This window comes from Eriocheir sinensis, chromosome 4, assembly GCF_024679095.1.
Source record: "Eriocheir sinensis breed Jianghai 21 chromosome 4, ASM2467909v1, whole genome shotgun sequence".
NCBI classification, from domain to species: Eukaryota; Metazoa; Arthropoda; class Malacostraca; order Decapoda; family Varunidae; genus Eriocheir; species Eriocheir sinensis.
The window spans coordinates 19,392,550-19,415,770 of NC_066512.1; the positions used below are offsets into that span (position 1 = coordinate 19,392,550).

General features: G+C 40.2%; 2 protein-coding genes across 8 annotated transcripts in view; both read right to left on the reverse strand.

Annotated features, from left to right (window-relative positions):
• Window positions 1–964: 964 nt before the first annotated feature.
• On the reverse strand, window positions 965–16,886 carry LOC127009504 (procollagen-lysine,2-oxoglutarate 5-dioxygenase 2-like). Its single transcript, XM_050882618.1, has 10 exons — window positions 16,725–16,886; window positions 15,589–15,677; window positions 15,131–15,267; window positions 12,729–12,892; window positions 11,696–11,872; window positions 8,635–8,834; window positions 8,013–8,144; window positions 6,505–6,629; window positions 3,696–3,797; window positions 965–1,215 (listed from the first exon to the last, which is right to left on the reverse strand). Exons 1-10 carry the CDS (start codon window positions 16,837–16,839, stop codon window positions 1,086–1,088), a joined length of 1,371 nt encoding a protein of 456 aa, XP_050738575.1. The 5' UTR covers window positions 16,840–16,886; the 3' UTR covers window positions 965–1,085.
• Window positions 16,887–18,445: 1,559 nt separating this feature from the next.
• LOC127009519 (uncharacterized) overlaps window positions 18,446–23,221 on the reverse strand; it is a 114,255-nt gene continuing 109,479 nt past the window's right edge. For 5 of the 7 annotated variants that reach the window (XM_050882639.1, XM_050882669.1, XM_050882699.1 and 2 more), the window contains exons 10-13: window positions 23,052–23,161; window positions 22,481–22,698; window positions 22,112–22,299; window positions 18,446–19,893 (exon numbers count right to left, since the gene is read on the reverse strand). In XM_050882639.1, the coding sequence (XP_050738596.1) occupies window positions 19,819–19,893; window positions 22,112–22,299; window positions 22,481–22,698; window positions 23,052–23,161 (591 nt within the window). In that variant the 3' untranslated portion in view covers window positions 18,446–19,818. Of the gene's footprint in view, window positions 19,894–22,111; window positions 22,337–22,480; window positions 22,699–23,051; window positions 23,162–23,221 lie in introns of all 7 variants that reach the window. The other 2 variants (XM_050882649.1, XM_050882659.1) reach the window with 2 other exon arrangements.

Genomic DNA, 23,221 nt, shown 5'->3' on the forward strand with positions numbered 1-23,221 from the left:
ACAAAGCAACTGTTTACTCACATGTACAGGACCGATGCATGCTTGAGTGTTATCTGCTTATGCCTTTTAACCTTATAGCCTGAAGGTGTTCTAGGATAGCTCAAGTTCAAATCTCTAAACCAAAGTTTTGTAGCGTAGGAGCTTTTGTCATGTTGTAAGTACCCTTTTCCAACACAGTAATTTTTAATCCTCGTGTCATGGGCAACTATCTTTCTACTGAACCTTATCCTCATCCTTTTATTGATATTGGTGCACTCTACAACAAAATGCTTTGACGCTCAGGAAGAGGGCTCGGACAAATTTCAGAACACAATCTGAAATTCGCTTTGATTTCTTGGTTTAATTTTTCTTGTCAATCAGACAGCATTTGAGTTATTTTCATATAACTTACATTTCAACAAATGCCATCTGTCTTACTAGCCTAAAAATTCATATAATTATAATGATCTTCAGTATCCTATTTCTTTTTTTCTTTTTTCTTTTTTTTTTTTACGTTCCTCATATGGTGCTGATAGGCTTTCCTGGTAAGGCCTGATGGTTGGCCCCAGCCTGTTATGGTGCAGGCAAGTGTTTATTGTGGGTATACAAACAATGACATATTACCTAAACAGTGAAAATATATTGAGTTGAGGCACTCACAGCCAAGTCACTAACTGATGGTATGATCTTGGAATATTTTGGTCAAATTAAAAAAAAATCTTGCACCCTTGTGTCACCAGCTCAATACCATTAACAGAGTCCACTAATAATTTTGCAATGAGTTTTTGTTTCTTTTTCTATTTTATTCATTCTTATTTGAATGAAAATTGCCTAAAACTTTTTCTACCTAGTAACGACTTCAACAGATCTGTGTCTGAAAAGGCAAACAGACTTCTCCAGAGCAGACATTCATACTTATTGTGTATGTGACCGATTATGGAAAATTCTGTCAAAACTGTGCTGAGAATAATTAACTCTTGCTACTTTCTTCTGAAATAAGAACTTACTCTCTCCTAGAAGTGACCTTGTGTACACGTTTGAGGGTACTCATACATTTGCATGTAATGTGTTATGTATAATATTCCTTGAAAACTGAAACTGACATCTTACCTTCGGTTGTTGTTGACAATATCCATGTAGTCCATGGAACGAGCATAAAACCCATCCTCATTCACTGCTCCCCAGAAGGTGGACCAAGCCTGGCCATCACGAACCATGGCAGCGGCAAGTATGGGTCTACGGAGTAAGCATACAGGAACAGATTACACCCAAGGATTAGCTTAAAAAATTATCTATCTCTCTAAAAGCAACACAGAACAGCAAAAGGCAAACTGACAAACAAAAGGAATAACTATACTTTGGGTTATACAATAAATATCTATCTCTAAATTTGCATGCCTTGTTCACTCCGACAACTCCCAATGACAAGGTGCCCACAGTAGAAGTCTCCATTTCTCCTCTTTATAAACTTTTTTCCACATAATTCACAATCCCCTTCCACCTGTATTCATTTAATTCTCAGTTTTATCAGTACAACTTACAAATGGTATTCCTGCCACCTCCATTCTTCTTTCTGTTTGACTCATATACCGAATAAACAAAATATTCATTTTGCATTCTCAAAACATGTAAAAACCATCTCAGTGAATGAAATTTTACCCACTCTACCATTCGAATTACCTCAAATTACCTAACACTTGACACCCAGCAAATTCATCCACAATCCTCTGCAGTATTCTATAATTTTCTGCCAACAATACTGTATCATCTACAAATAAGCCAGTCTTCAAGGACTGCTCGTAACCTCTCCTCTCAGCCTTACACCCAAATCCCATACTCAGGCCTTCATTTCTCTCATGCAACAACCATCCATATAAATATTGAACAGCCATGGTGACATCACACATCAGTGTCTCAAACCCACACCAATGCCAAAACTCTCCATCCCATGACTTTTACTAAACAAAGGTATACAGTGATCCCTTGCCATATCATGGTTCACTTATCGTGGTCTCAGCATACCGCGGATTTTTAAATTGTATGTATCTAGTTTTGTATCGTGTATTTTTTGCTATATCGCGGGATTTTGCAGTTTATGGGTATTTTTATATATTTATTATTTCCATTATTTTTGCAGTAAAATAAGCATTTTCTAGCCTAAAAAAATAAAAACAATAGAAAATATAGAATTTTATATGTTGTTAAAATTATGTAGGTTTAAGAGTGTAGAAAGTGTTTAACCCTTTTCATCCATGACGCAGACGTCGGCATCACAGTATGGAAAGGGTCAAGAGGAAATGGAAGAGGATTAATCCTTTTCTAAACCTCTTAATTCTCCTCTAAACTCCTCTCAATCCTCTACCATTTCGTCTCAAGAGGTTTAGAAGAGGATTAAGAGGAAATGGAAGAGGATTAAGAGGTTTAGAAGAGGACTAACCCTTTCCATACGGTGACGCTGTTGGACGCCGACGTCGGCGTCGCCGGAGTGAAGGGGTTAAGAGTACAGGAGGTCCTCGACTTACGACGGAGTTCTGTTTCTAACAAGGTGTCGTAACCTGATTTTCGACATAAGTCGGAACACACCTAAATAAGCACCTACCTCACCCACCTATTTTTTTATTTTTCCGTCGTGGCCTATTGCGCCGTTAGGTTTTTCCCTGGTTCACTACTCCCCCGTTTCCTTTCTATCTTCTCCCTCTCCGTCCCCATATTTTTCTCCTTCTTTCTCATTTCTTTCTTCTTTTCCTTTCCCCTCACTCCCAGTTTTTCTCTTTTAATCTCTTTCCATCCCACTCACACCTTTTCTCTCTCCCTTTTTCCTCGCCTCTACCTGACCCTCCCTCCCTCTCTCTCTTCTTTACCCGTCCCATTTACTCCACTCATTTCCCTTGTTTCCTCCTTTCTCACACCCTCTCATCTTTAGCCTTATCTCTCACTCTATCACTCTCATCCTTCCTTTCTCCTTCCCCATTAGATTATATTAAAACACACACACACACACACACACACACACACACACACACACACACACACACACAGAAGGGGAAATGGGAAGGGTGTGGGGAGGGAGGGGCAGAAGTGAGTCAGGTCATGTCCTGACCAAAGCCCTGACCTGACTCTCCCTTCTGCCCCTCCCTCCCCACACCCTTCTCCTTTCTTCTTGTTTTCATCCTCTATCTCCCCCTGCTTCCTCCACTCCTTTTCCTTGTTCTCCCTCCTTACATCCTCTATCTGTATTTTTTTATCACTCACTCTGTCCCTCTCCTCCCTCTCCCCTTCCATATTTACTTAATTGTGATATAAAGGAAGTGAGCTACACTCATATTGTCCTGTCTCTGAGTATTCTTCTGTCCCGCTCAACAAACTAGTTCCTGCGTGAAGTTCGTATTTACGAAGCAAATGTCAGAAGTCGAAACAAGAATTATAGAATCATTTATTGGGACCGCGTCGTAACGACAAAACGTCGTGGGTCGACAGTCGTAACCCGAGGACCTCCTGTATAGGAAGTGTTTATAAGAGTGTGGGAAAGGTCAATAAGAGTGAGTGAAAGGTTTATAAGTGTGGGGAGGGTTTATAAAGCCTTCAAATATATATAAATAATAAAATAAATATAAGGTCACTACTTCGCGGATTTTCGCCTATCGCAGAGGGTTTTGGAACCTAACCCCCGCGATAGATGAGGGATCACTGTATAGGCAGCATTTGTAGTCACTCACCTGTTAAGTGCTAATAGAAGAGATAATGCTTCTGGATTATCAAGGTGAACTTCACCATCAACACTGAAGAATGCATCACAGTTATGTTTCAAGCACAGCTCTCTGTAAAGAAAAAAAAAAGAAAAAACATCACTCCTAGATTCCTCACTTGTTTTATGAATAATATGGGAGGCAGTTGAAGGTAAAAAAAACAAAAGCAAAAAAGTTCCCTGCAGTACTGCTCCTGAAAGCAGAGGACAACTGGGATAGCCGAAAGAGAGGGTCAGATTCGGTTAGAAGGGGTTCTTGATAATCCCTTCTTGAAAGTGGTCAAGTCATAAGCAGGAGGAAATACAGGCAAAGGAAGGCTGTTCCTGAGTTTAACAGAAAAAGGGATGAAAGTATGAAGGTGCTGGTTAACCCTTGGATAAGGAGTTTGAACAGTATAGGGGATAAGTAGGATAGGCATAAATCAACAAAGAAGACCTCACTCCGTTGTATAGAAAGTCTCATTAGTAAGGAAGCATGTATGAATTTTCTGAGTCAAGACCTATAGTGTTTGTTTTGGTTTTGTTAGGTTAAGTTTAGGGTATCTTCAAACCCATGATAGCCAGCACCTTATGGTATAGATTAACAAACATCAACATCTTTGGGTAGGTGGTGGCTGAGTGGTTAGCGTGCAGGCCCCACATTCATCGTGGGTTCAAATCCGCCGCTACCACCTATGATTTTTCAGTCACCATCGAGTGGCTTCAGACTACCCACATGCTGTCCTGTAGACCACCCATCAACCCAGACTCTAGAGGAAACCGTCCCAATAAATCAAGAACGAGCTCCGGGGGGCAGCATGAGCCAAGAAAAGATGGTGCCGCTATAAACACTTGCCTGTGCCATGAAGGGCTGAGGCCAACTACCATCCAGGCTCCTCAAGAAAGCCTACTGGCGCTATAGGCTGGCACATAAAAAAAAAGAATGACCTCACTTTGTTGTATAGAAAGTCTCATTAGTAAGAAAGCATATATGAATTTTCTGAGTCAAGACCTACAGTGTTTGTTTTGGTTTTGTTAGGTTATGTTGGGTTAAGTTTAGGGTATCTTTCAAACACATGATAGCCAGCACATTATGGTATAGGTTAAGTTTAGGATATCTTCAAACACATGATAGCCAACACCTTATGGTATAAATCATCAAAGAATGACCTCATTTTTTTGTATTGAAAGTCTCATTAGTAAAGAAGCATATATGAATTTTCTGAGTCAAGACCTATAGTGTTTGTTTTGGTTTTGTTAGGTTATGTTAGGTTAAGTTAAGGTTTTAACCTCTTCATTACCGATGGTGTACCACAGTAATTAATATAAAATTTCAGCTAAGGAACCGATGAAGTACATGCGTATGTCATCGCTCATTGACGATACACAGGACTTCATTTTTTCGGTTTGTATGGTTTTTATGATGTAGTGACAAATTGACTAGTTGGCACCTTGTGTTTCAAGGATGTTGGGGACGTCTGCCTTGGGGGGTACAATGTGAAGCCTGGGGGTGGTGGCGGGCAGTGTGATTGACACGTGTCGCGTCATGGCATCTTTTTCTCCGTCCGATAGTGACTCTGAGCGTGATATGACTCTTGAAGGTGACTTACAAGGGTCAAATGAAAATGAAACTCAATCAGAAGGCTTCATAAGTGACTTGGATGAAGGCTATTTGCCAAAAATGACAGTGAGGCGAGTAGTGACGAGGAAAATGAGTGATGTGAATGGTGACAATGAAGAAACACCACACACACCCACACTCCACACAGCCCTACACTCCTTTACACTCGTGGCTGATCCCTTTGCTGATCATCGTCCTGGCACTGTTCCTGCCCTAATTGAGGATTTTTCTGGTGTTCATCCTGATGTACCAAGGTATGACGTGAGTGCTTTGGAATTTTGATTTAAATAGTATACATCTCGTGAACAAAATCTATCAGAACACGTGAAAAAATACATAAAGGACTAAATATGGGTGTAAGGATAAAAACAAACTACCCCCACGAAATTGGGAGAAGCGCGCAAAAAAATCAGTGTGGGAGAGGGGGGGTGGGAAGCGTGGGGATCACGGAGTTGGTAACGAAGGAGTTAATAAAGGGGATGTTAATAGGGTTTTATTGTAAAAGAGCCAGGTAGGACACGAAGCAACAGTTTTAAGATAAAGAAATTCAGATTCAACAAAGACATAGGTAAGAATTGGTATACCAATAACATGGTGGATGAGTGGAACAGGCTTTGCAGTCATGTCATGGGTGCCACTACTGTAGATACATTCAAGAAGAGGTTGGATATATTCGTGTATTAGGTTAGGTCGGGTTAGGCTTACAGGAGCTGCCTTGTATAGGCCAACTGGCCTCTTGCAGACTCCTTACGTTCTTATGTTCTTATAAAACTGGGTGTAGTGGAGACGATGGAGGAGTGGAGGCATGCAGTCAGAAAGTTCAGAAGAGCAGTTAACATGAATATATCAATAGAAGATAAAAAGAGAGGCAACACTGCAGCAGAATTAAAGAGGTTGATGTGGAAGATATGTCTCTGTATTTTAATGTGTGCCATCAGAGATGACTATAAAAGATGTCTGTCCTATTATACAGAAAGTTGAGGTTAGCCCACACTCAACTGATATGTCTAGAAAATATATCAGAATGGCTACAAGGCCTTATTGGTGCACACCCCTGTCCTTGTGAAAAAGTGTCACTGATGATGATGATGACAACTCTACTGATATACTTCATTCTAGGATAAAAAAAAAAGATAGAAAACAACTGTTTGTATTACATGATGAATGTAACAATACTCACACGGCCAAGTTGCGAGCATGCCATTCTTTCATGTTTTCAGTGGAGGAAATGTACTTGACAGAGCGGTAGTTGAGGGTCTTTTGCTCATCCACCCACTTGCTGAGTAAGTCTTCATGTAGTTTTACCTGAGGAAAAGAATGACAAATAACCAAATTCTGTTTGCATGCAATAATATACAGGGCATATAATCCTAGATAGGTTCTGAAATCTAGAAAACTTAGCACATTGCCTGAATTTTTCAGATATGACATTATTTTTTAATAATATGTAGCAGAAAATACAACATCTTGTGTTTTGTGGCAAAGCGAAATAAAAGCATACTTAAGTTAATTCCTGAAAACACATTACAAAGTTGTCTTACTTTAAAGAAATATGAAAAGTATAGTGCAGAAAACATGCATATAACCATACAAATGTAATAACTCACATAAATCCTTCCAAATACCTATATTACATCATCTATTTTAAATAAAATTTATGTACCAAAAAAGATTGTTTGAGATTCATATGAGGGAAAATTCAACAATATTAAGTCATCAAACTACTATTATTTAAAAAAAAGCAGCCTGTTTGTGTGATACAAAGAACAGTTGTACATCTTCTTGAACATTTATAGTGTGATAAGTTCTAAAGTGAGGAATTGTGCCAAGTGGAAGATTGTTTGGGCAGACATCACAATATAAGCTTGCCCGCTTTCTCTTGCAATTCGCTTTATCCGTCTTTAGATGTTGAAGAAGTAAGACTGAACAAACACTAAAGTTAGGTCTGTGATGTTTATCATCAAACTGGTAAATGAAATGCCTTTCAGCAAGCTGATTTTCCAAAGCTGAGGAAGACTCGTGCTCGCTTTACCATTTTTTGTGTGATGTACCCTTCCAGGAGGCCAAGAAACACTGTTTCTGAGTAATACATATAACTATAGAAAACAACAACATTCATTTGTGGAAAACTGCCCAGTTCATGCCAATAAAATAGACACCGGCACAGGCAGAAGATTATTTTGTCACAGATCCGTATAACTTTATCATATATCTGAATTACATCACACTTATTCTATTCACCAAACATGTGCACTTGACAAGTATGCAATATGATGCATATATTGCGCATGAATTGCAATTAAGAATGAAAACATGAAGAAAATAGCAAGGTCTGGGAGGCAGTGGCACCTCCCCAGCTGAATGGAAATGTTCCCATTCTCTTGTCTCTATGGCAACGCTGGTGACACCATAGCTGGTGGAAAACATGGATTTGAATCGGATATGCCTTTACGTACCTTTACACAAGCAGAAAGGATTTCTAAAGGTTGTGGCATTTTTGTGATTTCGATGGTCTGCATCAATAATTTTTAGATCGCATTTTTTTGCTTCAACCGGTGAAAGGGTTTTAAGGAAAATTATCAGATTCAAGAGTATAGGATCTCTGGTATATGTAATATCATAAATGCTATGTTTCACTAGGATGACAGAGGTTTCACATAACACAGATCCCTACACATCTTTACACACCTGGTTATGGAAAAACATATCCAATTTTTCCTTGGGATAATCAAGCTTTCCTACTTTCTCCAACATTTCCTCCAAAAAAGGCACCGGTTTTTCAATAAAGACAGCCACCAAGACTTGGGGAAGATCATCTTCCTGTAAAAAGGATACATTTGTAAATTCATAGTACAAATTCAGTTCACCTGATTAATTTATTATATTTTATAGGTCCACAACAGGAGAAAATGCATGCAAAGTATAAATGGAACATTACAAAAAAGCAAAAAATAAAGGTTTATAATGAATGAAAGAAAAAATACATGAAAAGAGAGAAACAAAGATAAACTAACACTATCAGCCAGCTTAACAAGCATACTGTTACATGCCTGATGACGTAGAGAATCAGGGATGAGATTAAAGACTATCTATATATTTTATTATTTTGTAAAAAGTAAATTCAAGGAGTAGGCTCAAGAATACGAATGGTCCTTATATTGCCAATACTCTCTGCAGAGAGGAAAATGATCTGGAAGTAGAGGCACTATTAAATGATTCCCATAAAATTGAAAGGTGTTTACAATGTAATCATGTACACTTCAAAAGTACTTAGATCTATCTCACAAAACAAAGCATCAGGTTCCCTCACCAGCACATTTTTCAGCTCCAGCCGGCCCTCCTGACATGACAGACACCCTTCATTCTGGGTCCAGGATTTGGCAAGGTAGTTCCCCAGAGAATTCAAGAGCACCTTGGATGGTCCATTTCCATGAATAACAATGGGAACAGTTTGGTACACTGTGTTCTGTATTCTAGCATCCTCATCTTCAAACTTCAGGGCCACATCACCTGCGGAAAAATTGGCATCCTTGTTCATCACGGACTAAAAAGGAGAGCACGTTTCTTTAGCCATGACTTATAACATGAACATAGAAGTGATTTTAATGAAAACATGAAGACATGGGGATGAAGAAAACATGTCTCTGAAGTCCACACCACCTTAAGATTGACTATAAGGGATGTAACTTATTATTATACAGGAGGCTGATGTTACGGCCTGGACTCTTCTCGACAATTTTTTGCCTAGAACACCTATCAGAATGATCACATGGCCTTTTTGACTTCCATCCTGCCTCTTACTAATAGCGATGATGCCATAAAAACTTTAGTTCTCCATGGTATCGTTCTTCATAACAAAGCTAACAGAAAAAAAGGAAATGAGGCAGCAGAGGGGAAAGTGTTCCTTCTTCACATATGCATAGCTCATTTCAGACACCTCACACTGTTTCCGAATTTATGCACTCTTGAATCTAAATAAAAAAAAAACCTGCTGAGCAAATGAGAAATTGATTAACTAATGTTTATGATAAAAATACATATGATGATGATGATGATCATCATCATCATCATAAGGACAAAAACGATGATAATACCCCATGATGATAGTAAGATTCATATCATAAAAAAATGTTACATCATTCCTAGTCCTTGGCATATTTTGATGAAATATTTTGTCAATGATTTAAGTCTCATAATAGTTTACATAAAAGAACAAAACTATCTCATAGTCAAACTATACACACAAATTAGATTTTTTATAAGTAGGAATTTAACAAAGTTGTTATATAATTAGTCTAGAATGACTATGAACATTCTAGTATTGAGACCATACAGCTTTATCATGAATAATGAAAAGGTCAGAGACTCAGGGTTGGTAGCCACATAAGGATTCCTCAAATTCTGGTGTACGAGCATAATTTGATTCCCTGCCACAGGTCAAATCTTTGATTACAGGCTCAGCCTGAGATGTAATTATTATCAGGGAAAGACAAAAACCTGGACTTTGATAATCCCGTTATCTTAGTTATTCTCCAGTAAGGCAAGGGAAAGACCTATTACTTCACTCTTTCTCCGTCTCAAAAATCTTTGCTTACACTTTTGTAAGAAACATCCTGTAAAGTAGAGGTATAGTTGAAGGCACATGCTGTAGCATGGCATCAATGCTTCTCTTTGCACCATTGGCCCGTAGGCCTCTGGTGGGTGAGAACTCATTACCCCACGACAAAAGGTAAGTACAACATCCAGGTTACCACAGTTTAGCTTTCCCCGGGTACCCACTTATCGTCCAGCTCAAAAGAGAAAAAACAGCTGGATGGGCTATGCACTGACTGCCCAGGGTGGGAATCAAACACAGATCAGCTCAGCATGCTAACCACAACACCATGGAGGAAAATGCAATCCGTACTAAACTCATATACCAACTTTTGGAAAGCTTTATTGTTCTCAGAAATTTGTACTACTGTGTTATCTGCAAAGACCAATATATTTATCTTCCATTTATCATCATCTGTGCACAATTTCACTCCAACACAGTCATATTATTAGGCCTTTCTTGTTGTGATACAGTGAATTTACCGTACCCAACGGTTATGTTTCTCGCAAGACACTTAAACCTCTCCAGGACAACTCCACAAAAAGAACACAAACCACTTACCACTAATACAGCATGAGTGCTGGGCTTTCCCCTGCAAGCACCTCCCAGCATTACAACGATAATCCTAACAGGCCTGATAATAATACCTATTTGTAATCACTGTAGGAGGCACTTATCTTTCGAAGGGCTTCAAAAGAAGTGGTCTCTTGAAGTACGTCCTAGAGGAGTCCTGTCGTCCTCGAGACTAAGTATAAATCAGCACTGCTGCGAGTTAATGTGGGAGCCGTGAGCGCTGAGGTCTTGTTTGCTTGAGAGCAGATGATGTTGTGGGGCAAAAGACAACCAAGTGGGTCTGAAGGGGTATTTTGAATTTCCCTCGCCAGATGGTGTGGCTTTCGATTGGTTAAATTATCCTTGCTCTTTAATAATTCCGCAATGGCAATTATTTATTATTCCATGAAAGGAAACACTGAACTATTGTTATTCCTTTCATGGTAAATGTGTTTAGTCTTCAGGCAGTGAACACGGTGATACTGTCTCGGTCTGGGAGCCGATGAGCAAAGTATGTAAGTACCATCCAAGGCTTATTTGAGCTCAGACGATACTCTTAGTTGGCTTGAACTCTTGGCCCGAGACTAGTTCCATAAGGGAAATAGTGTATTTGTCTAATCCCCTGGTTAACTGATCTAATTCCTAACATTCTTGAGTGAAAAAAACTTAAATTATTTTTGACAAGGACACCTTTCTCAACAACTTCATGAAGGAGTTGTTCATCAAACATGATCCTCACATCTCCTTCAGTGCTGCTGTGTGGCAATTGTCCTCCATGGGCATGGATCTTGAAGCCCAAGCGTAACAGATTTTGTGGTACATATTTTTGTGATGCTAGTATTCTTGCAAGGGAATACTTAAATTTGTCAATCACTAAAAACTCATTGATGCTGGGTGTTGATGATGACACTGACAATACCAATTCCTAAAACTGTTTACACTGATGCTGATGGTGTCAAACTTCTCAGATGTTTACAGTGATATGTATGGTGGCACATTTTCATTGATGTGAACCACCACAGTGAAAATTAGTTGATGTTGGTGGACTATGTTAAAGTTAGTAAACATCTGACGGTAACAGCTTATAACAAAAAAGTTTGAGAAAGGGCTGTCAAACAAAGAGGTATCTCATGGAAATCAATAGAAATCCAAACAGAGAAAATCTAAACAACTTTTACAAGCTCATAAAAGATATTCAAATAAGTTAAGAGAAATAATTACTCACCAAACTGTCCATTCAGATTCTGGAATATCTTGGCCTGAGTATCCAGCTTTATTTTGTATTTATCTCTCAACTCTTTATTGATGAATATTTGTGTGTAGTACAGCTGGTCATCATCTTCATTTCTGATGTCATGTGACGATACAACACCATACAAATCTGAGGCATAACCTATGAAGCCTGAGAGAAAAAATAGTCATTACAGTACAATTGTATACCACTTTAATTGTATCATTTCAAAAAAGAAAATTTTGGCCTTCATATATAATTCATAAAGCAACCATAATATAAAATTCTATGAAATTCTTGTGAAAATTAAGAACATTAGTTCAAACAGACTATTACATGTATGAAATGGAAACTAAATTTTCCTTATATTACATAATTAACATTTATATGTACTTACATGGCCAAAAGGCTCAATATATGCTTGAAATGGGGAAACAAAAAGTATATTTAAAATTATAAAACATACACAAACGTAAATCAGTTCCAGGTAACATGCTACCTCGTTATCCTCGGTGCTGCAGCAAGCATTTCCAGAACCTTGAGTCATGCTTCATAAGCCTGCCAATTAAATTCAAACCATCATTATGTGAATTAGAGTAATTTTATTCATTAGAATTCAGGCAAAGGAGGGTGACAAATTCACCATGCAGGGTAAGCTCATAACATCTGAATTAGCATTCTCTGATGTGTAAAATAATCTAATGGAAGCATATGGAGTGCAAGGGAACATATACAAATGCTAAAACATTTAAAATTAAAAAGCAGTTTTAAACACAAAGCTATTAGGGTGAGATGGGGATGAATTAGTTCCAAATAAGGGTATGTAATGTGAGAAGCCAACTTAGTATTCAGGGGTTTAGTGCATATACAATGTAATTTCAAAATGGAGTATCAAAGAATCATAAGTGAGGATGACAGGAGGTAAATAATAAGTGTACAGGAGCTACTTTATGCAGGGAAGCTGGCATATAACAGATTACCTAAGTCTTTCATTAATTTCAGTGTGGGCTTTAAGCTTCCAGCTTACCTCCAGAATTCAGATACTTGTAACCAAAGGACACTCTTGGGTAATGTCCTGCAAGGTTCTTGTCTGGCCAACAGAAGTCCTCAGCACCAAACACCACACGAGCGTCAAGTAAGTCAAACTTCTCCAGGATGCTGCTTTTACCCGCAGTAAATATCACATCATAACTGATGGAAGAATTTAGATACTCATGAGGTGGTAAAGATACAGTATACATTAAAATACAAAACTAATGTGAGTATGAAACATGATGCAATACATCCATGCAGTGTTGTAATGGCTTGATGTGAAGAAGGACTACCAAGACCTTGAGTCTCAAGGGTTTTCTTTGGCTTGATGCTAGAGCTGCGAGCTTGTGTTTCAAGGGCCCATGTTCAAATCAGGGACAGACTGATGGGAAAAATATTTATCCTCACTAGATCAATTTCTCATGTGCTTCAGGAATGGCAGTTTGTTCCCCCCCATTACAGTGTGTGCATGTGTGTGTGTGTGTGTGTGTGTGTGTGTATGTGTGTGTGTGTATATATATATATATATATATATATGTATATATATATATATATATATATATATATATATATATATATATATATATATATATATATATATATATATATATATATATATATATATATATATATATATATATATATATATATATATATATATATATATATATATATATATATATATATATATATATATATATATATATATATATATATATATATATATATATATACATATATATATATATATATATATATATATATATATATATATATATATATATATATATATATCTGAGTCTCAATAGTTCAAACTTGGCTTTAAACTCAAGTAAGTTTTTTTAGACTGAACAACCACTTTGTCCAGACTGTTCTACTGTTCAATGCATCAATTGGAGAAGCTGTATTTCTTGATATCTTTCAAGCATCTTGTCTCTTTTAAACTTTCTCTTATGTCTTCTAGTTGCTCCTGTGTCCCATACCAACAAGAGCTTCTCTATCAACTCTGTCTACTCCCTTCACCTCCCTGAACACTGTAATCAAGTCACCTCTCTCTGTTCTTTTTCTTTTGAGGATGGCAACCCTGACTTTTCCAATATTTTCTTTTATGTTATATCCATCATGCCAGGGATGAGCTTGGTTGCTGCTCTTTGTATACTTTCAATCTTGTTAATAGATTTTTTTTTTTTTTTTTTTTGTGAGGACCATGCAACTGAAGCATATTCAAAACTGGGGCAGATCAATCCCACTAATTGCGTGTCTGTGTGTGTAATTCACCCATGGTCTGATCATGAGCTGGATTTGAGATTGCCAACAAGTACCCTTCTGATTAAAGCAAGCTCATTATAGTCAATCTCTAGGTATTGCTGGGACCTTCACACACCAACAACCCCATCCCCGTTGCTCAAGGGTGTACAATAACTTTTCCTTGTCAGCAGAAAACTCCAGACCTCATCATCTTTGAGACAAGAGTGTAAATATTTTATTTGCTGCTTTACCCTGGTGAACACTTCCTGTTATGAGGCTTTTGAAGGAAATGCCGATACCATTCATCGATCATACTCGAGACAAGAGTGTAAATATTTTGTCTACTGCTGAATTCTGATATACAATTCCTGTGATGATGGTTTGGAAGAAGGAAATGCTGATATCATTCACTGATCATTCACTCAGGACAGGAGTGTAAATATTTTGTCTACTGCTGAATCCTGATATATGCTTCCTGTTATGATGGCTTAGAAGAAGGAAATGCTAATATGTTATATATTAATGGAGTTTTAAGTTAATGCCCTTTTGTTTAACTATCAAATACTTACAGTTGTCTCAAGAGAAGGAATACCTTTACAAATATCAGTATTGCTTTAGGTGAGTCATTTCTCTACATGATCACCCTAGAAAAAAAGTAAAGGAAAAAGGTAACACTTGAATGACAAAGAAAAATCTTTCCTTTATCTCTAAACTGTTATCAATTAGTTCCTCATTGTAAGAAAAAAAATATGCCCTCACACACCTGTACATCAAAGAGATGAATTCAGACTTAAATGCCATATTCCTTGGGTTGAATATGTCTATCAGTGGTAGGAAGAAATCTCAGTAGGTACAGTCAGGGCTGTTGTCACTCGGACACCTGAGCTGGGCTCTGTTTTTCTAATCTTTTCCTTTTTTTTTTTGTTTACTACTAATTCATCGTTATATTAAATATATATTGAAAATAATATAAATAATAATAATAAGATCAATAAACAATAATAATATAAATATAAATTGAAAAGATTAGAAAAACAGAGAGCCCAGCTCAGGTGTCTGTGTGACAACGGCCCCGACTGTACTGCTAAGTGCCTAAATATATCATGATCAGCACATACAATGACACAACTTCACGTCTGGAGTCCTTACCTGTCAGTGAACATTATAATTTTGTTTTTGTCATCTTTATATTTAAGGAGTTCAGCTTTTAAAAGATTGATCTTCTGACCTCCTCCCACAGTGTTCTGGACGTCGCCACCCTCCCATGCCACACCAAGACCCAAAACCTGTAAGGATTCCATTCAGGAGTTAGATACCAACAACAAATGAATATGATACTTACATATAATATTTCTGGATACTGATGCAACCCAGTTATTAATAACAATAAGAACTTCACTAAAATGCTGTTTCTTTTCAGCAATAGGATGTTAATTATTTTCTATAAGCTTCAAAAAACTATTATTACTGTGTATTAAACAACAACTCTACATACTTTACTCATATTACATTAACCCTCTTGACTCATTAACTAAGATGTATTGTACTACAGATAAAATTCCAGAAACAGGTGATAAACTAAGAAAATTGGAGTACAGATCCTTTACCTTCACAGGGAGGTCGTACACCTTGAGTGATCGCATAAATCTGTGATAACCATCTGTCTCATTAGTGGCCACTGTGATGACGAGTATATCTGAAATGTATGCAAGGAATGCCTAAGCTAAAACACCTTGAAATGTATGCACAGACCTAGACTAAAATATAAGCTGAAGCAGAGTGTAACAATATAAACAAGTAAGATAATAACAGTAATGTGATTTAATGAATTTCTGATATAAAGAAAAGGCATCTCCCACCACTTGTACTCTCTTTCATTTTCATGCAGTCTTATATTGTCCAGCAGAAAGGGGCCACCGTGTAAGGGAAGAGGAAGAGGAAGGTGGTGAGGGAGATGTATGGTATGACCGTTAAAGTGTGTTGTAAATCATCCTAGGTTTAGCAGCTAGGCACAAGGAGATTTTTCAGCAGTCTCTTCTTGGTTCAGGCTAATCCACCACCCAGTGCTCTAAATGGTCAATGTGTTTCCAAATAACTTTACTGTATTTGTACCTTGTCTGGGCGGGCTGAGTTGCTTACCTATGAATGCTTACTTATGAAGATATTGGGTGACAGTTAGATAGACAGTTAGGTAAGCTCATAGAGATTCCTTCATATAGAGAATTTAAAAATCAACCCCAAATGCTGCACGAAAATACTTGTTAAGAACCTAAAATATATATAGGCTAAAAAAAAAAGCGTGTCAATGTATGTGCAATATTTCCCTGCTATATAAATCGAGTCATTGAGTAACATTATGGGCTCATGCGTGTCTTTCCCTCCCCGTGGCACCAAGACAGCCTACGTGACCCCTGAGTGCCGCGCGGGGACGTGGCACTCCCTGATGGTAAGGTCATCTGGCACCACTGGGGGAGGGGGTGGGGGCGGGGTAGGTAGGGTAGCCTGCCATGCCCGCCCACTCCCGCCCACACCAGGAAATGTCATGCAGTCTTAATTAATGATATTCCTCTGAGGTATTTAAGGTTATATGATGGATGTCCAGGCTGCGGGTGAGTCCTGTAATGAGGGAATAATAAAAATAATAATAAGTGGTGAATGGCAGCGGGCAGCGTCAACAAACACACACCGCCTTGTTTCCTCTCCCGCCCCGCCCACGCCCACACACACACACGGGGCCGCCCACCTCTCTCCTCGGTGCATGTTGACAGCCTCCCCAGCACACACAGGAGAGGGACAAACAGCCACACACGACAGCTAAACATGGCCTCAGTGATAAAGCTCCGCCGGGACACCTTCATGCACCCACACTCCACAAGGGCTGAGCAGACACTGAGGTTTGTGGGAGTGGGATGGAGTTGCCTGCTGTCGTTCTCGGAGGCTGGGAGAAGGAGAGTTGCCATTGATATTCCTCCGTTCTTCCCTTCTCTCCTTCGTTCCTGACATTCCCTCCTCCTTTTCTTCTTCCCCATTCTCATTCTCCCTTCTGTTCTTTCCTGTTCCCTCCTCCACTCCCTTTCCCCTTCCCTCCCATCTTGTTCTCATCTCGTTCTCACATCTCGTTTTAATGTTCTTCTCCCTTCTCTTTCGTTCCTGACATTCCCTTCCCCTCCTCTTCTTCCCCAATCTCCTTCTCCCTTCTCTCCCCCTTGTGTTCTTTTCTCTTCCCTCCTCTTCCTTTCCCGCCCTTCCCCCTTCCCTCCAATCTCGTTTTATGTTCTTCCCTCCTCTCTTTCGCTCCTCTGACATTCCCTCCTCTTCCCCATTCCCCTTGTGTTCTTACCTCTTCCCTCCTCCTCTTCCTTCTTCCCCCTCCTTCCCATTTTTCCTTCGCGCTCCTCCCCCTCCCTAAGGATTCTTCTCAAGACTCCTTGGTTGCCAGTAATACTCTTCTTCGCGTCATGCTCTTCCCTCCTCTTTTTCGTTCCTGACATTCCCTCTTTTTCCCCATTTCCCTTCCCTCTTCTCATCCCATTGTGTCCTCTCCTTTCCCCCCCTCCTCTTCCCTTCTCGCCCCTCACCCTTCCCTCAGGATTCTTCTCTAGACTCATCGGTTGCCATGGATGGTGATATAGGCTAATGCTTCTTCACAGTCGCTTCTTTTCATTTAATTCACCACAGATTGGTATACAACATTTATTTAGCTATGGCCTGCGTGTACTGTGTGTTGAGGAAACTATTTTGATGTGCTGCTTATCCTGTCTATAAATAAAATTCCCTTTTTTATTTCAAGATCGAGCAGTGTTGTTACTTCTCTCGTTGAACGTTTCAGCAGAAGGTCTCTTTTTACCATCATCCTCCCACTTTTTTTTTTCCCAACAACCTGCATAAGGGGGCAAGAGGGACTGCTGGGCGTTCCTGGAAACATGCAAAGGGGAAGACCAACCAGACTGGAACACACATGAGTAAGCAAACGCATCGATAAGACTTTTTGCAGAGACCCAGGATGACCAGGGACGTGAAAAAGGTCGGTAATTGGAAGTGACATAATATTACAATACATTATATCACTTTCAACTACGGAAACATATTTGAAGCGGGCTTTTGGAGTTGTCTGTTCTTTGATACAATGAAACACATGACATCAGGGTACAACTCTTAGGAATCCCGGCAATTTATACAAGATTCGCTGCCTTTTAACTCCTCCCCTCTCCTCCCTTCCCCTACTGACTGGCTGACTCATTTTGGGGCGGGTCTGCTTGGGACACCCTTGACTTCAGCTGCCTCGCTCGCTCCTCTCGCCTCCACCCCTGCTCGTGTAAGATATCATGTTGCAGGTTAGTCTCCTCTGATATGAATGAGTGCCAGTGTTTCCCGAACATTCTGTGTGTGTGTTTCCCTCTCTCTCTCTCTCTCTCTGAATAATATATATAATAGCAGCCCAAGGTAACTATGAACAAACATCAATATATTTTAGTGTTTAATTAATTGTAGTTTATGTATATACAGCATCCCTATCAGTCTTACATGCTAACGGTCATGTTTTTTGTATTAAAGTGTGCAGTCTAGCAACAGCAGGAGATCAAGCTTAAATAACTATCTCTATGCATCAGAATAACCTCGTACTTCAATCGTGGTTATTTTTTGCCCACGTTCGAAAAGTACACGAGTATACACATCCCTCTGGTGCGGCGAACTCTGTTTACAACTAGGTAACGAGATGAGAGGAAGAGGCTGTACACCCGCACAACTCGGGTCCTCTTCACGTAATATCGGACATTACCAACACTGGATTTTGTCATCTTTGGAGTGACCAGCTGCTGAGCTACAAATCTCTAATGATTAAATAACTTTACCTTATTCGATCTTTGGCTTCGACGAGGAAGTCAGGCGTGTCTTTAAAATAATCAGATTTGTTAAAACCAAACAGTGCCGGAATAACGATGAGAGAAAACAGGCATGATTATTATGTACACAATGAAGGGTGAGCACCCAGAGGCACAAGCCCTGCAGGACCATGCCTTGACGTCCGTGGGCAGCCGCAGCCTTCATAGGAAAATGCGATAGTTGTTGAGATCTGCTCCCTCCTCATATATTGACCCTATCCCGACAGTCCTCCAGATTAGGGGTAGGGATACGGCCAAGAGGACCCAATTTATCCTCGGAAGGTCCAGCTCCCTCTGCTCCTCCGGCCAAGTGAAATTACATTTTCTTCCTTTGAATTCTACTGTTTTTAAGTACACGTAATTGTTATTCTTAATTCTAACTGTACATAACATTAAATAACGTCGTGTCAGGCCTCTAAGCATCTCAAGAAGTCAGTGGCCTCGGCGAACGAACCACCGGCTGGTAACGCCGCGGACCGATGATATCCTGCAGGCACAAGGCAGACGAGGGGCGGAGGCAAGCTCGTTTCTTATGTTTCCATCTTCATTGATTCAGTCTGCATCTGCGTCTGTATTAATGACTGCATATAAACAAACAACTCTGCTCGTGTTAAATTTTTTATGTTTTGTGCAAGAATAAGATAGTGGGGGATGAACTTAGATAATTGTCTTCGGGAGTAACAGTGAAGTGGGCGGCGTGGGCGGCGAGACAACTCACTGCCAACTCAGCACGCACAGAGAAGCTTAGAGTGCTTCGTCCTCACGACTCCCTCTGTTGAGTGATGTGAAGCACTAATTATCGACCAGTCAGGGCCAGAAACACACAGTAAGTTCTCGTGGTTGTGTTGTGAGTGTGGGTGTGTTGGCTTGCATCCCTAATCCACCGCCCGCCTGGGAGCGTCGTCTTCGTTGTGAAGGTTCAACATTTTTCTGCAATATTAGGAGTGTTGCAGGTCACTCGACGTCCTCCTCCACCCAGGCGATTATCTTGCCCTCCACGCCCGGCAGAATGTCGTCGTCATTCAAAATCTGAGGGAAGAGAAACAAATGGCGATAAGGACCTAAATAAGACTACCTGGGACATGACGACAGATAACAATGTTCTAGAAAGACCTAAATCATGCCAAGGAAAAGGAGAATAAATAATATAGGAAAGGAAGGTAAACAATGATGTAGAAGCCTTAAGCCAAATATGTAAATATGTTATAAACCTCTGAGACAAATATGATGACATTAGATTAGAATAGTGATGAGTGGCGAATCCTTGGGGCTTTACTGGTTACTGTTGTAGAGGGAAGGCAGGCTTTAGGAAGGCTTTTAAATGAGTTCAAGAAAAGGGTCTAGGAAAAACGGAAAGAGGACGACGGAAGGACGGATTGTTGGTACAAGGTGGGAGGCACACACAAGGTCACACAACACAATGGGTCTCACACACTTCAACACGTCTCAACAGCCGATTTCACTACAGCTCTTAGTAACATAGATCAGTTACTAGTATAATAAAGAAATGTTTCTTGGATCAGGTCTGAACTACTGGCATGACTCGTATACATAGAAGTTTTGATATTGATGGTTGTTTCAGGCTTACTTTAACGATGCACAAAAACTACTAGCGCACTTTCATAGTTTACCGGCAGCCTAAAGAGATGGTTACAAAGAGGATTCAGAGTACTTAATTCTGGTAACAAACAGGTTCGGGTAATGGGGAGTCTTCTATGGTGGATGATTGTGTAATAGTAGAAATGAAACAGTCTTGCTATCTTGGTGATGTGTTAGATGGTGATGGTGGTGATGTTAGATGGTGACATATGTGAGGGTGGAATGATGAAAGCAGGAAGAAGACCGGAAGCAGCAACATGGAGGAAGTGGAGAGAGATATTAGAGGACTACTGATAAACAGACGTATTCCGTTTTTTTTTTTTTTCAGCGGAAAAGTATTTGAAGCATGTATAAGATTACGGTAGGTATTCTCAGACGCTTCCACCCCTCACATCAATTATTTCCAAAGGCCAAAAAGGAGATCAATCGGGTTCTCATGAGTGTTGCTTTAGGATCACAGTACAGAAGAAGGGTCAAACTACCACCAGGGTCATTAAAGTATCCGTGAAAATGCCCCAACTCCCACGAAAGCCTTGTTAAATATGTGTACTTGGGCGCTGAAAGGTTTGAGAATAAGGGTACATGGAGCATGCTATATGGTTCTGAGACACTGCCTTTAATGAAGTTGGAGGATGCGTTGGTTGGCTGTGATTAGGTATTACTGAGTTATAGGCAGGGATCATATGGAGAAGGGAGAGGTGTCCAGAGAGGAGGTGGCAAGATGTGAAATGAAGGAGCTGAGCATACTAATGAGAGTAAGGAGATGAAGGTGGTTTGGGCAAGTGAAGAGGAGGGAGGATGGTGAGGCACTAGGGAGAGCTGTTGGGGACGAAGTGTCAGGTCGCCCACCAGACAGGCCAAGGAAGACATAGAGGCATGCAGTGTGTTGAAGAGGATTTGGCAGCACTCGACTTTGGAGAGGCTGAGGCAATGGAAGTGTATCATCGACCGTCTGACCTCGTAAGAAATTGAGGGAAAACCTGACGTTAAACAGATGATGACGATAATGATGATGATGATATTGAGGAGTCTTGACACGCTAGTCGCTATCAGTGTTCAAATGGCTAACTATATAAACAAATAGCTCAGCGCCGCCTCAAGGCCCATCGAGTAAGAGAAAATGTTTTAGGAGAGTAAAATAGCACTCGGTTAACAGAAAGATAAGGGTTGGACAGCGCAGGAATCCTGTATGTAAAAGAGTTATATAGTGAGACGTGCCCTGCAGAGTCGGACAAAGAGGAGCAAGGCACTTAATCCTGGAACTAAAGTTGGATTTGTGTCATTGTTGAAAGCCCACCAAGATGTGTTTGGTTTCGAATCCCAAAAATGTATATATGTAAAACTAACGACAGTAACTCCACTGGGACACAAAATACAAGTAAAAATGTATAGTTGAATTTTTACAACACAACAATTGAACTATAATGTTTACTTCTTTTTACAAATAATTGTACGTTAAAAGTTGTAAGGATACAACTACGGAAGAAAACTACCAGACAGGACGTTAACAGCTTTTACACCCTTTTAAGTAAACCTTCTAGCTGCTTCTGCTAATTAGTAAAGCCAGCTAAAAATAACTAAGTAATGTCTGTGTATACGGCCGTGAAGTACATATTTATGTTAACGTGCGAGGGCCGCGCCGCCTCACCTCTTCCTTCACCATGCCGTACTCGGGGTCGTAGCTCTTGAAGTGGAAGCGGAAGAGGCCGGGCCTGTCGAACATGTTTTTGAAGTCCCTGAGGCGGATCTCCCCGAGCGGCTTGCTGATGGTGGACATGAAGGGCGTCACTGTCCTCTCGGTGAAGTAGATCACCTTGGTGGACGCCTCTTGCACACCTGCGGTTTTGGCGGACAGGTGTCAATGAAGGTGAGGCTGTCCGATCAGTACGTCAATGATTAATACATATGTAAAGAATTTTCCTAATTTAGAACAATAAAATCTCATCTTATCACAAATAGTTTCTCTGAGGTAATGGCTGAGCATAATAAAGCCAACACACAGACTCTCAAGGCGTACCATTGGTCTGAGGCCGCTGCTCGCTGCCCCGAGAAGTCTTGTCGTTGCCGCTTCCTCCCCCTCCGACGTTGTTGCTGTTGCTGCTGCTGCTCCGCTCGATGAGGATGGAGATGGCCTGCTCGAGGGTGTCCAGGGTGTGCTGGTTGGGGTCCGTCTCTCTGTGGACATGTGGACGCCCAGTGAGGGAGGCTGCCTGGCCCATGCCGCACCCTGACCCACTTGACGCGCCCACGCACATCTCTTACATTATTTTACGATCTTGTGGCGCTTATTTATTACATTAACTATTGTTTATCAGTTAGGTGGCAAAAGAAGGGTAGATATTAGTCAAATGAACCGCTACAATAGGAGAAGGGATGGAATATTTTGCTACGACCATGTATTTGGCTTTTTTTCTACACCACAAAAGCTAACAATAACTCAGTCATGGTAAAGAAACAATTAAGAAGTCATGTGCAAAAGATAAGGGATGGAAATTGCTAATACATTAGTTATGCAGAAGGTCGGCCACTCAAAGGGAGGTATGGTCTTCTCGGGCTTCCCTTCAGCTTCATAATAACCTGACACCTACCTGAAGTTGCTCCTCAGGGAAGCGATGGCGTCCCTGACCAGGTGCAGCTCCTCGCGCGGGCCGCCTCTCCCGCCGGGACTGTCACCGCACACCCCGGCCCGCTTGCCATTCTAAGGGGATGAAGGAAATGATGCATGATGAGGACCGGTAGGGATGATCTTCCATGTATG